The sequence below is a fragment of the Sinocyclocheilus grahami genome, unplaced genomic scaffold, assembly GCF_001515645.1.
Source record: "Sinocyclocheilus grahami isolate Dianchi unplaced genomic scaffold, SAMN03320097.WGS_v1.1 scaffold755.1, whole genome shotgun sequence".
NCBI classification, from domain to species: Eukaryota; Metazoa; Chordata; class Actinopteri; order Cypriniformes; family Cyprinidae; genus Sinocyclocheilus; species Sinocyclocheilus grahami.
Window position 1 is genome coordinate 147567 of NW_015505934.1, and position 20026 is coordinate 167592.

The 20026-nt window shown below is 37.6% G+C and overlaps 1 protein-coding gene across 1 annotated transcript; it reads right to left on the reverse strand.

The window, feature by feature from the left end:
* Positions 1 to 298: 298 nt before the first annotated feature.
* On the reverse strand, positions 299 to 1298 carry LOC107561049 (periostin-like; the record flags this gene model as incomplete). Its single annotated transcript, XM_016245387.1, has 3 exons — positions 1155 to 1298; positions 753 to 889; positions 299 to 429 (listed from the first exon to the last, which is right to left on the reverse strand). Coding segments are annotated over exons 1-3 (409 nt in total), but the record flags the coding sequence as incomplete, so codon positions are not given.
* Between the last annotated feature and the right edge of the window lie 18728 nt (positions 1299 to 20026).

The window sequence follows — 20026 nt, forward strand, 5'->3', positions numbered from 1 at the left end:
CAAGCGGGTATTGAACTGTGGAAGTCGTACCGAATGGTTCAATATTATATTGAGAATTGAGGCATCCCTAGTTTCTACCCCTACGAAATTGGGATTTAGCACCTTAGCTTGCAGAAATCCTTTTAGGTAAATGTGTTTTAGCATCGAGTGCAGCAGGAGGAGATGAAGACCATCTGAGAGGATGATGAATGATGGCTCCTGAAGGAGCAGCTGCCCCTTTTCCAACCAGCATACACAACCTATCTCTCTCTCTCTCTCTCTCTCTCTCTCTCTCTCTCTCTCAGGATAAAATGTTTACTTTTCAGAAGAGCGATGTCTTCCTCTGTCAGGGTGCCAAAGGCGGCATCGATAGGAGCAAAGAGTGTGTACGATCCTTCCTGCTTCAGTAGATCTGTCAGTTCAGCACTCTCCATCAGAGACAGGAAGATTCTGGAATAATTCAGCCATGCAGCCAATTAATTATTTGTACATACATACATACATACATACATAGTTGTAATTTTTATTTGAATGAATGAATGATGCATTTATATTATTTAATTTAATATTTATTTAATATTTCAATATCATTTTTAATTACATGCAGAGATTATCCTGTTAAATTAAGTGTTTTTCAGTGTATATAGTAAATTAACTTACAGTTAAGTTTTTCTGCAGCATTTTTTTTTACATTTTATCCTGTTACCTTTACAGTTTTACAGTTTAGTTAATAAAATAATATTAATCATATTAAGTCATGATGATAATCTCACTTAAAGCGTCCGTCTTTTAAGAGCAGGTCATAGATGGTTGTCTCGGGTGGCTGAATCAGTGATCGCATGAGATGAAGGACACCGTTACTTCCTTCTCTGCTGCCTCTGGCCATACATGCATTCTCAATACACACAGCCTAAAACACACACATAAAAAGGAGAATGAAATGATAGTTGTGCCTTGGACACTTTGCAGAGTATTGAAACAAATACAGTATAGTTAGACAAGGACATCTTTAAAGCCTATGAACGTATCTGAAGTAAATAAGAGTATAAAATGTAACTGCCAGCACAATAAACATTTAAAAAGTAGTTGTTTTCACTCATGTAGTTTATACAATAATTGTTTGCAGGTCCCCAATCTTTCACTAATTCTCCTTCTCTTAAGTCTTTCTCTCTCACCGTGCGATAAATGAAGACTCTGAGCAGTTTTCCTCCCAGGGTTTCGAGCAGTTGGCCATTGTAGAGGTCACTCAGAGAGACTCTGAGTTTCACAATTTGGTTTTCCAGAATAATTTTCAGGAGACGCTGATCCATGGACATTACCTCATCTGCATGACAGGTGAAGACACTAAGTTATTGTGACATTTTAACCATCCGTGTGTGTGTATGTGTTTGTCTCTCTCTCTCTCTCTCTCTCTCTCTCTCTCTCTCTCTCCCTCTCTCTCTATCTCCCTCTCTCTCTCTCATCTTTCTGAATGAGGGGGTGGGGGGGTAGGAAAAATATAGCTCAAAGCCTCAGGAAGGGATATTGTGTTGTCCCATCAGACAGTTTTAGGTATAGAAAAATAACAGATGCACTCTGGAGTTCAAAGGTGCCACAGGTATCATGATACCAAAACAGTGGTTTGTTTGAGGTAGTGCCAAAGGCTGGAGAAGATCTGCATCCAGAGCATCCTCCATTTTTATGGAAATTGGTGTTTATTATTTATTGGACTCTAAAAACAGTGCATTGTCAGCCTATGGTGCCGTTGCGTTCTTCGATGTTCTGTACGCACTCCCTGCAGAGTTCTGAACTACTTATTTAAGTGCTATGGGAACCTAAGGCGATTTTAGAGGCAGAGCACACTGCCATCCCATCTGCATCACTGACTCCCAGGATGGAAAGGATGTCTGCACAACCTTCCTAACAATCTTTTTTGTTTTTCAATTAAACTGATGAAAATATACTTGCTTTGTTTACAAATCACTGAAACAAGTCGCCTCGTTCATAGCTTATTCCTCCCTTGCGCATCTTATGAAATTTTGTAGACTATGGAATTTGTACAAATGCTTCATCACTTTTGGCACGCTATATTTTTCTACAGGGGATTTGAGGACTTGAGATGAGCAGAAGCGCAATATGGGAATATGTAAAGATGCCCTTGCTGCAGAAAATAAGTGTACCCAGCCTTTGACGGGGCGCAGTGGGAAAAACCCTTCCGTGTATGCTTTGGAGCTGTGAGAATGTCTCTTTTGCCTTGTCAGATACAGTGCAAACTTCCCTTCCGTCTTTCATCATGCCTGTGTTTATCCCACGGTACAGGAATGCACATATTCTGCCTGACTGCATCGCTTGTTCTTGCTCATGCAATCTCTGCAGATTTAATTACACGCTTTTCTAGACTCATATAAAAAAGGGGGAGAGAGGTAGGAAAGCCAGTGATTGAGGAAGAGAGACAGGGAAGAGTAGGCAGAGCAGATCCCTGGGGTCATGTATTTATGTCGGAGGAATGGAACCCTACTGTATAATGATTTGCGATGACCTTGCAAATGAGCGGATTATGCCGGGGTTGTCGGGAGCAACTGTAATGGGCCTGAGGCTCAGTAGGGTTCTCCATACTGACAATAAATAGTCAAGCGCCCGACCTCATAGACGGGCCGTGAGAGTGGAACACACTTGCACTTTCTAGGCCATCTTCCCCACTACAGCTTACTACCTCACAATACGATACCACTGTAATAAGGGCACTTTTGGCTCAAAAGACCTTATAACACAGTTTTCATAATCTTGTTAGTTAGTTAGTTAGTTTGTTAGTTCATCGAAAGTTATAAAGTCCCACCACAGTAATATGTGCACCTTTGGCTCAGAAGACTTATAACACACTTTTCATAATCTCACTAGTTACTAGTTATTAGTTTATCAAAAGTTATGAAGTCCCACCACTGTGTAATTTCTAAAATGATGTTAAACTGTGCCATGAAATGAAACTAATAAAAAAAAAGGAATTGGCATTTTATTTATCCCAAATACACACAATTAAATAACATTTAAACAACAATTTCAAAAACCATTTATCCCCTTAATTGTCACTCACATTTTTGAACATAGAATCAGTGTGATAATCAGTGACGCTGTCTACAGTGTGTAGGGATTTCTAGTACATGAACGGACACTGCTATGCCCCTATCAGCCATCAGGAGGTTTGCTAATCACCCAGCAAATGACTCCAATATTCTGGGTCGATTTCCTGTCAGTCGAAACTAATTCAATCAGGAGACAACAAAGCTTTCTTTGTATCAGAACTGGAACGTTCGTTCACAACATATAGAAACCACGATGTCTTGTGACCACCAATGGATGGAACTATTATGTCCAAACAGGAAAAGGACGGCAATTTAATCACGCCCTCGGGCCTGCAAGCACGGGATATACAGCATGACGCCACATGACTTTTTGACCACCTGCTTCCTGTCCTGTCTGGAACCCTTACAAATTTCTCTTACAACAAAAGAAACAGAACCTTGCATGACGATTTTAAAAGACAAATCGTTTAGAAACTCATAAGTAGTGAAAATGTATCCACTGTATGTGTTATGCCGTATATATATATATTTGATGTGTTTATTGGAATCTATGATATTTTAATATTTGCCTTATAACTCTTTTTTAACAGACAAAGCATTTAATATGTGTGTAAGATATGTGAAGTTTAGTATCGGGTGAGAGCTTGTCTTATTCACAGAACATTGGTGTATGTGAAAAATTGATATTTGGCATAATTTTCCGGTGATAATATTTTTAAAAGAAGTTCTTAAAAACTTGCAGAAATACTCGCCACAAACAGCATGCGATTCATGCATGATAAGGAACAGTATGGGGCGTGGCTAAACCCCGCAGCCACCATCTGATTGGACCACGACCTGTGGGCTGGACAAAAGTCAGCCTGCTTAAAATTGGACACAAAGCCCTATCGCTCCCGGTCTTATGGTCTCGCTCGCGCTCTCTCGCTCAAGACCTCTGGCTTTTATTTTGGTAACAGCGCTACAAGCGCTTCCCTGCCGTAACACCGCATTGCGAGACTCCAGAACTCAAACTCTTCAGTTGAAGCTTCGTAACTCTGCAGAACGCAAAGTCTTGCAAACTCAGACTTTAAGCAGGACTGCTCAAGCCTCTTCCGTAACCCGGCAACCAACCCATCCGGCGAGGGTCTCCCCAAAAGGACGTTACCCAAACGTCATCTCAGTGACCAATCCGAAAGCTCCGGGATTCCCTCAGCAGCCATTCAGGACGCCTTTGTCAGCAACGAGGAACAACTCCGCTTTTCAGCTGTCATCCAAAGCAAAACGCAATTAAACAAACAAAGCTCCTATCTGCTGAAATCGGTGTTGAACTGGTGAATTGCGTTAAGCAGTAAACTTAAGACAAACCTCTGCTTTGTGAATTCTCTCAGGTGAAACGAGTGTAAGAACTTTGAAACTACATGCAACTCCGTTAACTCATTCCTTCAATTTTCTGAGCTGTATATGTGTGTGTGTGTGTATGTGTGTTTTAGTCTAGTTTTAATGTAATCTAGAATAGCCAATAAAATTCATGTTTCAGTTATAAAGGATAATTGTCTGGTGTCGTGAAAAGTCAAAACCTTTGCCAAAGATCATTGTTACCTCTCTAAGAGCTTATAAATTATCAAAGAACGTATTTACCCGTGGCCAGGAAAATACATAGTCAGTTTGTTAAAATATACTGACATTAACTTAAATAACAAATTTGAAATCAGTTTTAATCAGGTGGACCTCGAATTTTCAGATCCGAGTCCTTTCAAAACCTAAATGAATTAATAATAATTAATTTCCTAAAATTAAGTAATCAAGTCATTACAAGTGGATGCGGCACGATGCGACAACCGTTGCGTCCGGTGTAGACACGGTGTTACTTGACTCTCTTTGACTCTAAGTTTATTGGTGTTTGTTGGGGCAGTGTGAACATGACAGTTATTTTTCATAAAATTCTAAATCCATCAGCCAACTTGTTTGTTGGCGTTTGTCTACGCAGTGTGAATTGGCCTTAAAGTGTGATAGAGAAAAAGGCAACGTAGAAGACTTTTTGTGACAAAGGTCAGAACTCCTGTTAGATTTTTGAGGTGCACTCTTGTCATAAATTAATCTATTACTTTTCCTACATAATTTTTAACAAAAAACTGGTAAAGTATCTATTTAGAAGTCTTAGACCTTTCCAACAATATATAGTTTGTCATGATTAGATTAGGATTTCATTGAGATCTTAAAAAAAAAATAGGGACATAATTATTCAGTGTGGTGGAACACAGTGTTAAAGGGGTCATGACCTTTTTTTAATGTTCCCTAAGGTGTAATTATAAAATTACTAAAGTTTTTTGGTCAAAAAACATTCAAAATTGAGTGATTTATAACATTTTTCCACCCTATTTCTCATCCTCTGACTGAAACAGTCAGTTTGAGGGTGTTTTCCCTTTAAGAGGTCAGTGTAACCTCCCACTTTTATGATTGGCTAACATCCATTACCGCCATTAACATTTAAAAAAATGTTTTTACTTGAAATATTTTACTTACAATTTGCGGCACCGTTGTTGGGTCCAGAACAGTTGGCACAGACTGATCTTTGAGCAAAAAGTATTTTGGCAAATCCAGCATAATACTGCGATTTGGTCTCAAAACAGTCACCGGTGAAATGTACTGAACACATGTGTAAATTAGCACTGACTCGACTGGGACGTTTGTTAAAAATAAACTGAATCCATTTTTCTCTGGCATTGGGATCCTTCAGCAACATTTACAAACATGTTGTTTTTCCACATCCAGGAACAGCGCATCGTCTGCCTGGCATCACAATCTTATTGTAAACAACTACTCCTTCAGACCCACTCGCTGCATGTCCACTGAACACATGTGGGCATGACAACAATGCGATGATGCAAAAATAGGCATAGTTGTCTTGCTCTGGAGATGGTCATATGCAAACGACTGCTCCCCTGTAATGTTACCCTGCACCTCGGTTCCAAACGAGCCATTTTCTGAGGGTTGTTACATAAATGCTTTTTTATTGATGATGAGGACATTTTAAGTTATGAAAATTGCAGGATGTATTAAGCATACAAAGACATCTTCTATGTCAAAAGATCAAAGTAATTAAATTTCTCATGTCATGACGCTTTTAATTTAGTTGACGCATAATTTTCATCAACAACGTTTTTGTTCACAGACGAAAACAAGACTATAATGAAATAAAACTCATTTTGAATGACAAAAACTATGAAGAAAATCTATTGACATTTTCATCAATGAATAAAAACGAGACGAAAATATTAGGGAGGGACGATTTGGACAGAGATTCAGTCAGATCTCATGCGTGGTTAGGAGGTTAGATGCGTACATTTGAACTGTAACATAAGCTAGCATACACTTGCTGCACAACATTCAAAAATGTAAGAGAAGAGCAGCCATATGAAAGCATATCAGTGCTTTGTTACTTTTACTCTGACAACTTCATTTTGGCCGCATTTTGCCACAACCAATGTGGTTTGGAGAAGTAGAAGCATGGTAAATGGAGGCACCACTGTGCCATATCAAAACATCAATCATTCCTCTGCAACTACAGAAAAAGGGAGTTTTTCATCTGGCGAGTATCCCAGGGAGAGCCTGTCATATCTGTCAATGGCGCAGAATTCATGCTTCAGGTTAGTGTTCCCAGCCCAGGAGCAAATATGTGGCTAATGGCAGACTGGCGGCCTCTCTTTCTTTTGTGTAGGCTGATCCAGGGGATTAAAGCATCTGCCTGCCCTCTGCTCGCTATAATGGCATTAGGGAATGGATATGCTTTAGTATTCCGTCAAAGAATATCTGATATGAGGGCTTGGCTGATTTAATTAAGTAAAAAGCTAGACCTGAGAGCGAGGGGGAGAAACCAACAAAGGCAAACGCGGAATACGGGAGACAGACAGGCTGAATTCAATGTGTAGTCTATTGGCAACCAAGCGTAGTCACTAGTGTCAGAATATCGTGAGAATGTTTTAACTGTTAATCTCTATATCTTTTGATCTCAACACTTTGATACCATGTCATAACCAGCCATGACAAGCAACAGGACATTTTGTCAGTTGCTTGGTTTGTTTATAGGTAGTTCCGGCCACAGTGGAATCTCATTGATTAAAAATCATGATAATCTCTTATTACTGGCAAAGTGTAGGCCACAGAAACTAAAAAAATACCTTTTCCTTGTCTGTTTTGGAGAAGCCAACATTTATAATGTTTGCTTTTCATTTTAGTATGTGTTGTGATTATAACCTTTTCTTTCCAGAACACCGACCTTTCCATTCACTAATGACAGCCAAAAAATGTTTTCCACGGCCTCTAGCAGGTCAGCCGTTCAGAGTGCAATTCTGATTTGGTGTGAAATGGTCCTTTTTATAATTGAATTATGTATTTGTTTTTGTTTTGGTTGAAGGACCCTTACTCAAATTATGTGACTGACATTCCAATCAAAAATGTTGGCGATTTGTGAACAGCAGGAAGTAACACTGCTCACTGCTTTTGCTCGGTTCTCATTAGCTAATTAGTAACGGAAGAGTCCATCCACCATTCATATTTGCAATAGTTCAGTTTCTACTGTTATGTATCCTTGTGGGCAACTATTTTGACACATTTCCTATCAAAACAGGATGTTTCAAACAGCTTGTCTCTTTTTAAAAGAAATCGCCAATATGCCTTAATTACTTCACATTTGTTCATTCCAGGGAGCATTTGGTTGGGTGAATATTTGTGTCATGCATCATGAGTATTCGTCAATACTTCTGGTCTGTTTTCCTGAAGGAGAACGGCTGTTTGGGTACACTAGCATATAGATGGCCTCAAGGTTTTTGTTGTGATTTCATGAGGTCCTTCGTAAATGGAGTGACTTCTAAGTTATGAGGGGTCACTTTACCTCAGGTGATCCCACAGAGAAATGCCCTGAGATTGAAGAGCTGCTGGATGTACTATCAGATAGCAATTACTGCAGATCTGTGCCTCTCATTCAAAATTAATGGTAGCTTTCCCTTTCTGGTCTCTAGGTCTCATCGGTGACCACCCCAACTGTCCCTATGCTGTATCAGTTCTCTGTCTCACCCCCGTTCTGTCCCAATCACCTGATGACTTTCGTCTGAAGCTATTTTCACCGACTGGCTGTAACATTCAGATCCGCTTTCAAACATCTAATAGCAGCATTGTTGGTATTTAGGTCTTATCATTGTCCTTCTTCTTTTCTATTCTTTCATTTTGACTTGCCTTTAGTATGAGCTTTGCCAAAAGTATGACAAATGTAAATGTCACCACTTTTCAAGGATTTCTAATCAGATTCCGATTGTCTATAAAAAAAAAGAGAGCATCACAATCCTTGTGGCCTCCTGGTGTGTGGCATAGAGGTGTTCAATTGGCCTCTTTGGCATGCTGTTCAGAAAGACATGGATGTGAAGGTCAATCTGTGTGTTGTGTGGATTGTGCTAGGCCACACAACCCTGCCCTTTCCATCAAATCCCTTTTGAGATGAAAATATGACTCTGCTCTCCTAACCTTTTAATTACATGAAGGCTGAGCAGGTCAGGCTGGAAGCTGCATGTCTGTGGGTATGTACATCTGCTCACAGTACTCCATCAGTGCTCTGAATGCCTAAACATCCATGGCCTGTTGACATGTTCAACTCCCGAAGGACATATCCTGGTTTGCCATCCATTAGGATTGACTAGTTGTCAAACAACCAATTATTTTTGTGTTATGTACTACCAAAAGTTTATGAAAAAAATGGTATTTAATGTTTTTGAAAGAAGTCTTTTGTCTAATGGTTATTGTGATATATTGAAATATTTTATATTATTGAAATATATATTATTATAATATAAACTAATATTTATTTGTTTGTTTATTTGTTGTAGTGCTCTTATAAAATCACTGCCACTAAATAAGTGTTTATTTATTTATGAATAGTTATTTTTGTTGTTGTTGTTATATAAAATTTTAATAACACAAGAAACAAATAAATCATGTATTTATTTTAGAATTATAAAAAAAAATTTTTTTAAAGAAGTCTCTTTAATTTAATGTATCCTTGCTGAATAACATAATTCAGTTCAGTATTAAAAAATATCTTGTATTGTATTGAATGGTAATGTAATGAATAAATGTTCATTTATAACATTTTGAGTTATGCTAATTCATATATTTGGAAAGGTTAAAGTTATAGTAGTAGCTGTTGTTGTTGTTGTGTGGGGTGATATTTTTGATATAGCAATTTTATTTGTATTTATTTATCCATTTTTTAATTAGTGTGCTGTGCTTTATATGTCAATTTTGAAATGTAGTGTTGCACATCCTTTACTTACACCGTGGCAGTGCTGACCAGCATGAAAAATCAGCGGGGTAGTTTTTAAAGAATTTTTGAAAATATCAAACTGTTCATGGCAGGTTAGCTGGCACACATTTCTGGCTGCCCACATTGAATCTTCTCATGAATGCTCTGTGTAATTTCAGAAATCAGTGCTGGATTCCCCAAAGCAGAAGGAAATTAATCTGTGAAAACAGACCTGTGCTGGTCTCGAATTCTAAAATATTGGGGCTATAATTCCTTTTTTTTTGCCTAATGGGCCCCACTCCTCTGAAGAAGTTATAAGTGTCCCCAAAGTTTTAGTAAACCTCAAAAGTCACTTCAAAGTCAGAGGCGGATGGTTGGATCCGCCAGATGTGACCTCTCTCTCTGGCTCCTCCAAGGTGGTTTTAGGACACTGAAGTGCCTATTCCCATCAGCGAGGCTTATCAGAGTGGCAGCAGTGGTGTCTAATCACCGCCCGGCAGACAGACAATAAATCCCTCCCTATTATGGCTCAGGTACACACATGCTCCAATCCTCTCTGACTAAAGCAGCCTGATAGGACAAAGACTTGATCCTTCGAAACACTTGCACTTTGTCACTGACTTTGAAGTCCATGAATCTGACGGTTTTTGTCCAGTGACATTTTTAGATAGAAAAAGCTTTTCTTTTGTTCACATTTGCAGATTACTGATAATTGTGCTTTAATGGGACCACTTATCATGTTTAATTTAATACTTCATGAGCAGCAGGTTTCTAGCTTTTGATGAGAACGATGATGCTGTGGAAACCTGTATGTGAGGCAGCTGGCCAGAAGTGAGCTGTAGTGTAAGGTCATGTTTCAAATGCATCAGTTTGGCCTAATGATTGTTTTATGATATAAATGATTATTAAATATCTATTAAAAAAAAATATATATATATATATATAACAATGATTATTAAATACATATAATATATAATATAATTAATATATTATATCTATTAAAATTATTATTAGTTGTTGTTTTAGATAAACTGTTTATTTATTTTAGTGCTTAGGACTGCCACAAAAGAATAATAATAATAATTATTATTATTATTAATAATATAATGCACCTCCACAATAAATAAATATTTATTTATTTTAGAATTTTGAATTTTACATAAATTATTGTATTCATTGTTTGTAAGTTGCTTTGGATAAAAGTATAAAAATAAACAAAGAATGATAATATCAATATGATTAATTATATTTTTATATAATATAATATAATATATTTTTGAGATGTCTAAATTAATCTCTCTTTCTGCAGCAATAGATTCCCAGTTATGACAGCATATTTTTTAAACATGCCTTGCTTTCAGGCTTTTGACTATGTGAAGTGCTCTCAGGTTGGTGTGCACATAAAGCGAGACACAAGGGTTCATTAATGCAGCTCATGCATGCTGACCCCAAAGTTAATGTCCCTATCATTTTGGAGTAGGGAGCGTCTCTCAAGTGGGATAACTCATGTTTAATGCATTGCACTGGTCAGAGATTTTAACCTCACCTGAAGAGAAGGGGAGAGAGTGTGACACGGACTGGGCGGTCCCTTAGCTCACTGGTCAGGGGCCAAGCAAAGCCTATGGCTAAAAAGCCAATGCAGAGTTATTCTGATGGCTGACATTTACTTAACATGAATAACCCTATCCGTGTGGCCTGTGTTCCAGGGGTCTAAATTCAAGGGTGGCCCTGGTCCCCTGAGGCTCTCAACCAAATCATGTGACAAATCCTAAAGAAGGCACACTGTATTCTCTCACCGCAAGTCTCTACCAATCTACGCTACAAAAAAAAGACCTGCAACTTAGACCAGGGTAGTTTCCAACCATAGCCAACATTGTCTTAAGGAATCCTGGTTGGCACGAGCCTGTTTTATAGGCCTATGCTAAGCTTTGTGAGGTATATTTAGATATAGCCTCGAGGGTCTTGCTGCAAGCGGCCGGATTTGAAGAGTTTTGTTTGGTACTGAGAGATGATTTATGCCATGGTCACCCATGGATATTTGCACTGATTTCTGTGTACTTCTCTAATGTTGTTTAAATTCAATTGACATGCAGACGCTCTGAGCAAAGCTGAGGCACAAATATCCATCTTCAATGGCTTTGCGTTGAGTCCCAGAAGAGGAATGCTAATTAGCACATTAGCTAAGATGAAAATTTGGTGAAAATGCTAATAAGAAAATTGTTTTTCTAATCAGACTCTGACTCATTGCAGTTTCATAAAGCCATGTCGGCTCTAAGTGCTTTTTAAAACTGTTATGCGGGTACCAGAGGCAGTGCATTAGCTAAGCCTCTGATTTGGGGCCTTAGCTGCAGATACAGTAGATGAGCTCAAGACCAGGTGCTGTTGACATTTTGCAATTAATGAAGTTTTACAGCACGCCATGTCAAGACAAGGCACTGAACGAGTTAAAGTAATGTTCCGCCAGGGACCTGATGATGAATTTCTTCCTCCATTGTTTCTTATTGTTATATTCATGAGGATCTTGTAGTTTTTAATGGCTGCTCAAGATACACCATGAAGTGGACAGTCGAAGTCAGATTGTACTATCCATGTGGGACCTAAAGTCCTCCTATACATGATTGATTGTTTTGTTTTTTAAATTAGGAATCTGAGTCAATTAATTATTTTTTTTTTTCTCAAGTGCTTTAAAGTGGATGAATTTGGATTTATATCAAATATTTCACATCTCCAACAACTTTAAAGAAAATTTTCAAATAAGTACTATCTTTATTAGCAAATCACATATTTGAAATATAGGCAACTACAGTATCGCCTAAAAAAACTCTTAAAACTGCAATTCGTGATACAACAACAGGTAGTATTTCTAAGATTAAATTTGGACATTCGCCATTCCACTCACTGTAAGAAATGCTACAAGCGGAGTGATACAAACAGTGAAACAGTTCCCATGGCAATATTGAATGAATATCTCATGGTTGGAAAGCCCTCTCAGCCAATCAGATTTGAGGACCAGAATGAACTGTTGTATTATATTATATTATATTTATATTATATTATATTGTATTATACAGTGTTTCCCACAGACTTGCACTCTATGTGTGGCGGCACATCCCCTGGGGGAAATATAGGCTATATATAAAACAGCAAACGGGCTTATTGAAAATGGACATTCATTCTCTGCCAGCAGGAGGTGCTTTCGGAGTGGCAGAAATAGTGGTTAACGGCTGTAAGCAAAGCAGCGCTCCACTCATAAACGCTGCTTTATCAGGCATCAGGCATAGGAAAGATTAAATGAAAATGACATCGAAACTTTTCTAAAGACAGTCAGTTCCCTTCAAATATACAGCCATATAAAAAGTCCCGCGCCGCGTTTTGACTTTGAAATGCGCAGAGCTCATGGTTTTTCAAAGAAGTCAAAGCTTTTTGGAAAATCTATTTGTGGAGGTCAGTGTTCATACTGTGGTGGGCCGACCACAAATAAATCGATGTATGGGAAACACTGTTATGTTATGTTATAAATTCTTTCTTTCTTTCTTTTAAACATTGCAAGGTAATTTATTTGCCATTTTTAAATGTGCTGTTTTTCTTTCCTCTGACTGCATGACACTTTGTGAGTCTATTGGTGAATGGCTTCATCCTAATTATTTCTCTTTTCTTCTCCCCCTTTCACACAGGTGCTGCTCAGTTCCCAGGTATGGCTACCCTTTTACCTCTTGTGTTCGTGTGTTAGTGTTTTGTTTTTTTCCATTCCCATTCCCATTTCCCAAATAGCTTGTCCTTTACAGCTAGCAGTGCTGGTCATAACCAAAACCATCTCGCCTTTCTTCAGCCTCTGACTCACTGACTACTTCTCTCTCAACCGGTGCAGATGCTGTATCTCTCCAGCACTCCATCTTTCTTGTCCCTTTTAACATCATTCGTCTCTTACCTTTCAGGACAGAAATTATGCCTCATTCTCTCCGGTGTCTCATCCAGTTGAATTTCTCCATTTTCACAGAGCACATTTACTCCAGAGATGCAATAATTTCGTCTTCAAATGTGGGGCATGTGATTTGAAGGAGGGCGGTAAAATAAGTCATTTGGTAAACCGTACTCAAACTCTCTACTCTATCAATGTCTCGCCAGCGCTTCTCAGGTCTTCCTCATTTTATTCTGTGCCATTTCCTTTGCTAAGGCTCATTGCATGGGTTCAATATATGAGAATATTTTCGATTTTTCTTTTATACTGTATAAAGGACATTATATTACTAAAGGTGTGTTTAGTTTAGAGAGGTTGCACACAAAAGCACCATAAAAGCTCATAGGGATTTAAATGGTATCATGTTTGCGAAGTCTATTCCATCCATTGCAACAAGGATGAATTCCTTTTCTTTGATGCTTGTACTTCTAACCTTTTCATTTGTGTCTATTGGAGGTTTGAAATAGATATAAAGCACACTAATTCATTGATGAATGTTTCATGACTCACTTTTTAATTACCTAAACAAAGCTTCAAGAACATTCTATTTTGATTCACATGCACAGAGGTTTAATTAAATATTAAATATAGTTTAATTATGTTGAAAGAAGAAATGTGTGATATACTAGTGACCATACTGGTATCAGCTAAAGTTAGCAGTGTATTATTATAGGTTTTTATTTTTATTTATTTTTTTATTTAACCTGGACTGCATCTGTTCAAATAACATTTGAATATGTATGCTATGTAAAATTGTATCTGTGACAGCAGTTCCTTGGTAGGTTTGCAGAACAATGTTCTTTGTGACACTCAATGATATGTAATATGAAAACTACTATATAAATAAATAAAAATAATGATTAAATTGTACCAGGCCAATACTATAAGTAGATAATATCAGGGGTTATTATTTATTTATTTATTTGTTTATTTTTTACAATATATATATATTTGCCTCTTTTCAGCATGAATAATTTTTAATTGGAACTGTAGTATAAGTGCTGTTGATTTACAATATCAGCCTTAGTATTTGTTATTGGGTGTAATATAAAAATAATTATTGGCTATTGTGTTAGCAAGAGTTTCTATATTGGTTCCTTCTTAATCTAAAACCATTAAAGACACTAACAGACACCCTTATTTATCCACCACTAAATCGTCCCTGTCCTAATATACTCTCATCAGCACAGAGGGAGGAATGATGGTTCTTTTTGAGTGTCAGGCCACATTAGAACAGAAAACTAGACACCCGACCTGCTCCAGACCTGAAGGGGGGGGGCGATGATTCAGACAGACAGTATTACGGCCAGCAACTTTAGCCCACAATCCAGCAGCCCTTTACGATTAATGCCCTTCTCTATCAGTCTATCAGCCCAAACATGCTGAGACACAGGAGAAACGCTTTCTCTTTCAGACACACACACACACACACTGCACTTGGCAAAGGCACTGCATTTTTTTGCCCTGCGTTTCAGTTAATAATCGAAGCCAAGTTATTTGTATGGGTATAAATTAGAAGTGAGCTGAAGAAGACACTCCCAAGGGGGACTGGATGAATCCCAGTCCTTGTTAAGGACCCCAGTCCTTCATGGCCTTCTGCTTGGTATATGCCACATTCTCTCTCTCTCTCTCTCTCTCTCTCATCCTCTTTCTCGTCCAACTCTGCTTGTAAACAGAACGCTCTTTTGCCAAAGAGACACATTCGCCATTAATACTAAGTAGAGGACCGTGCTGATGATGCTTCTATTATTGTGTTAGCTGGCTCTTGTGAAATTACTGTAAAGTGATCCAAAAGATCTGTGCTAGCTAAACACATTAGCACAAAGCAACACAAAAACATGCCCATAATGCAACAGTGATGTCTCCAAGGTTTTGCCTTCACCTTACCTTGACAACTCAAAATACCTTTTTTTAAGAGCCCATTAAATGTAGAAATGCATAATGTCAGTACCACAGAAGTTATCAGATTTTTTGGTCTCAATCAACACTATATACTGTATATTGGCAGACACTTAATTTTTCATTTTGCCTGCTAATTTACCGTATTGTTATATTTAAATGACCTTTTGCCATCTAAAGCTTACTTAAAGTTAATCATTAAAAACACTAATATAATAGTGGAGAATGTAATCCTTTGTCATCTCAAAATTAACATTAGATTTCATCAGGTACAATATAATGTGTGTGTAGATAGATAGATTTGACTTTTTGACAACATTTTGTATGAAAATTGAAATGTATATATTGTAAAGTTTAAAATGTGTTTTTTAATGCTTTATTTTTAAGTTAATTTATATTTAAGACACTGCCTTGGGCAATGTTTGCTACTTTCTAATCAGTTTCAGGTGGCGTTTATAATTTAAGGGGAGAGACATTGTTATTATGGAGAGCATTTGATTGGACAACAGTCTGTGCAGTGCAGAATGAGTCACCCCTATATTTAGTGTATTTCCCGGAAGACAAAGACATTTAATTTTAAATGCATATCAAATACTAATTTAGTTATCTTTTATGACTATGTTAGTACATATACAGTATAGGCATCCTCAAAGCTAACCAGCATGAACTCAGTGAATTCTCCAATTGTGATTTCATTTGACTTTAATGTTATCTGCTAGGGGAAAGCAAAGCTCTTCATCTCTGTCTTCCTCTCTGTGTCTGCGCTGCCTCCTCTGACCTCAAGGACGTAGCTCTGCCACAAGGACTCCCTTGTTCTGCCTCTTTGGCTGTGATGTCATCTTAGTGGATGCATGTGAGGATTTTATTTATTTATTTATTTTTAATCTGTGGCGATCGATAGAGGAAGATGTGAGAGGCAGAGGGCAGTTAATCTCCTGCCGCCTGCATGAGGATTCTAATCCTTGTGTGCACAGATTTTGCCTAGATCAGGACGCCCGCTTGGAGACAATGCTAAATACACACCGAACTGTCCATGCAATCTCAGCTCAAGGATTTCATATTTAGATGGATGGCGAGGAGAGGCCATGTGACTCCGGCACAGCTCACCGATTTCAGAGTGAGGGACAGGTGCTGAAGGTCCTCATGGTGCACCGTCTTGCTGAGAGGAGGAATGCTGGGAAGGGAAGAGAGAGAGAGAGAGGGCAAGGCAGGTCTCTGCTCTTCTTCTGTGATTCTCTTACCTGCTTCCTTTTGGTTTTTGTCCCTTCTTTCATCTCTTACTCTCTGGTCTTTTGTTTATCTGGTCTTCTTATGGCCTTTTTCTATCAATAGGGTGGAATAATGTCCATTTCAAGTAAAGTTTTCAAAGCAACAGCTTAGTCTGGCTGGGTTGACATAGAAGTAGATCACTCCCATTATAAACTTCTTACATGGTAAACGTCTGAAATTTCTAAGCGCAGTCATGTTGCACAACAGCTTCTACCAATTTATTTCCACTGTCCATATAAAAAAAATTACACTACTATTTTTTTAATGTTTTTGAAAGTCTCTTATGGTCTTTAATGTTGCATTTATTTGATCACAAATCCAGTAAAAACAGTAATATAGTGAAATAATATTACCGTTTAAAATAACTACGATTTTAATATATTTTAAATTGTAATTTATTTATGTGAATGAATCTTTGAATTATTTGATGAATAGAAAGTTTATATTTATTTGAAACCAAAATCCTTTGTAACATTATAAGTAACTTTAATCCTTTTTATCAATTTAATGCATCCTTGCTGAATATAACATAAATAATAATAATAAAATTGTATTGACCCTAAACTACAAATATCATTTATGAATTGATAACCATGGATTGTATTTCTTCTCTTATAATATTTAAAATATTAAACTATTTATATATGTAATTATTATTTATGATATATATAAATAATAATGATGATGATATTTTTATTGTTGTTGTGTAAATATTATTTATAATAATATTTAGGATTTAGTTTTTATATGTATGATGTTTACGAAACATAGAAATATAATATAGTTTAGTTATATATTTCAAATTAGTGCATCAAAGCTGGCTTGTCATATGAAGACACTAAAGTTACTTTTGATGTTAAAAATTATGTGTGTGTGTTTTTTTGTGTGGATGGTTTATGTTCTAGCAGTCAGTTATAAAATAGTTTTCACTAGCAGCATTTTGGTGGAAAAGGGGTATTTGTTTATCCATTGCCGTTGAGACTCAGTCACAGTGGCAGAAGTCCTTTCTTCCTCTCCCTCTGCTGAGAGAGATTTCCAAATGAGCGAGCAGGGGTGGCAAGGCCTCTGGTGCTGCGCCCGGCCCCCGTCGGCTCTCTGACGCATTAATCATCAGGCTGCCATCCATCCCTTCCCACACGCCACATTCCACTGCTGCTCCCATCCAACCGTCATTTTACCCTTCATTAGCACTAGTATCATCACAGTTTACTTATCCATACGTTTGTGTGAACGCTTCACGGCTGCGCAGCATATGAAGAGAGTGGGAGGGGGTTTTTGTGGCTGAAGGGCTTGAGGGAATTCACTCCTGGTTTTTTCTAAAGAGAAAGCAGCAGAAGTTTGCTTTGCATGTGCCATTTCAAACCCTGAACACATAGTACCAAGCCGATATTGTTCGCAATTAAACACAACAAATCTGGGAAACTCTCATGGGTCCATCAGTGGAACTTAAATCAACTATAATATTTGCATTAAAGGGGTCATATGATGTTGCTAAAAATAACATTATTTTGTGTATTTGGTGTAATGAAATGTGTTTGTGTGGTTTAAGGTTCAAAAAACGCCTTTTCCACATACTGTACATTATTGTTTCTCCTCTATGCCCCGCCTTTCTGAAACGCGTCGATTTTTACAAAGCTCATCGGTCTGAAAAGCGAGGTGTGCTCTGATTGGCCAGCTATCCAGTGCGTTGTGATTGGCCAAACACCTCAAGCGTGTGACGGAAATGTTACGCCCCTTACCATAATGTGATGCCGTGTCCCGGCCGGAGAGACGAGACAAAAACATTAAAACCCATTACAAACAAGGCATTTGTTGCATCCAGTGGGGACATAATTACGGATTATAAAGACTTATACTGTCTTTTTACGTGTTGCGTTGCATCACGCCACGCCGCGTAAACATAAAACCATGTCTGCATTTGTGATCGGAGAAATGACAAACAACAAGTGCTAATGTTACTCCACACTCTTTTTTGGAAGACCAAACAAAGTATTTTCGCTTTCGCAACGAAACACAGCATCTTCACAACATGGCGGCGGCAGCAACAATAACGTTATGCCTTCTTTCTTTGCGTGAACATTTCCCACACAGTGACGTAGACATGTGGGGGCGTGTTTAAACAAGGCGTTTTAGGAGGGTGTGGACCAGTCTTGGAGGTCTTGGAACTTTTATAAAGAATATCTCTTTGGGTTTGAGACTTTAGTCTTTGCAACTTTAGGGATCTTATCTATTCACAAACAGCTTGTAACACTCCAAAGAGAAAGGAAAACTTGAAATCACATCATATGACCCCTTTAAATGCGTTCTCTTGATGCTTTTAGGCTGATAGTATCACAGCTGCACTAAAATTTGTATACATTTTTTAATAATTATGACTCTGGGGTATATCATTTTAAATATTAAATAAAAAAAGATCAGATATATTTTAAAAATCTGTTATTATTAGATAAATTGTAAAATTAGAGTACAATCAGCACTCTGAAACTTTTTTTTTGTGGAAGGGTTAGTCGTTCAATAAAGCAAAACTTTGCTTAATTGAATTAAGCCAAATGATGTCTGTGAAAGATTAAGCAGAAATATCAAAAGCATCTGCAGGGAGACACTCCTGAAGGCTTAGCTTATTCCACTTAAGCTTGATTCTCTTAAGAAGATTTGGTAAATTTTCCATGTTTCATAAGATTTGACACTGAATTCTGTACATCTAGTGTGGAAATAGCCCCTGCTGAAAAGACTAGCATTACTTGTAGCATTTCAGTCTTTTTAGTCTTGGTACTAAATGCCTGACAGCATCATCCAAAAGAGCATATGCTGGTCTTTTTAACAAGGGTGACTGAGTTTGAAAGGGGATGTTGGCAATGTGTGTCTGGAGGTCTCCTTTCACAGATGGAAGGGCACAGTGATGTAACTCCAGTGTTCGAGATTACCATTAGAGCTACTGGTCATAAGAACACATACAGTGGGTACGGAAAGTATTCAGACCCCCTTAAATTTTTCACTCTTTGTTATATTGCAGCCATTTGCTAAAATCATTTAAGTTAATTTTTTTTCCTCATTAATGTACACACAGCACCCCATATTGACAGAAAAACACAGAATTGTTGACATTTATGCAGATTTATTAAAAAAGAAAATCTGAAATATCACATGGTCCTAAGTATTCAGACCCTTTGCTCAGTATTTAGTAGAAACACCCTTTTGATCTAATACAGCCAGGAGTCTTTTTGGGAAAGATGCAACAAGTTCTTCACACCTGGATTTGGGGATCCTCTGCCATTCCCCCTTGCAGATCCTCTCCACTTAAAGTGATTTTGAACAAATGATTTCAGACAAATGATTTCAGTTTGTGGGCCTACAATAAACCAGCATTAATGACACCGCAATATGCAGAACGTGTTCTCTCATTAGAATGTACCCTGTCTTAATTGTGACATTAACATCTAATTCAGATAAAATGTCAGAATTAGAAGGATCGTTCAACCAAAAATAAAAATGATTCAATTCAATTCAAGTTTATTTGTATAGCGCTTTTCACAATACAAATCGTTGCAAAGCAACTTTACAGCAAATTAGGTTTCTACAATATTTAGTAGT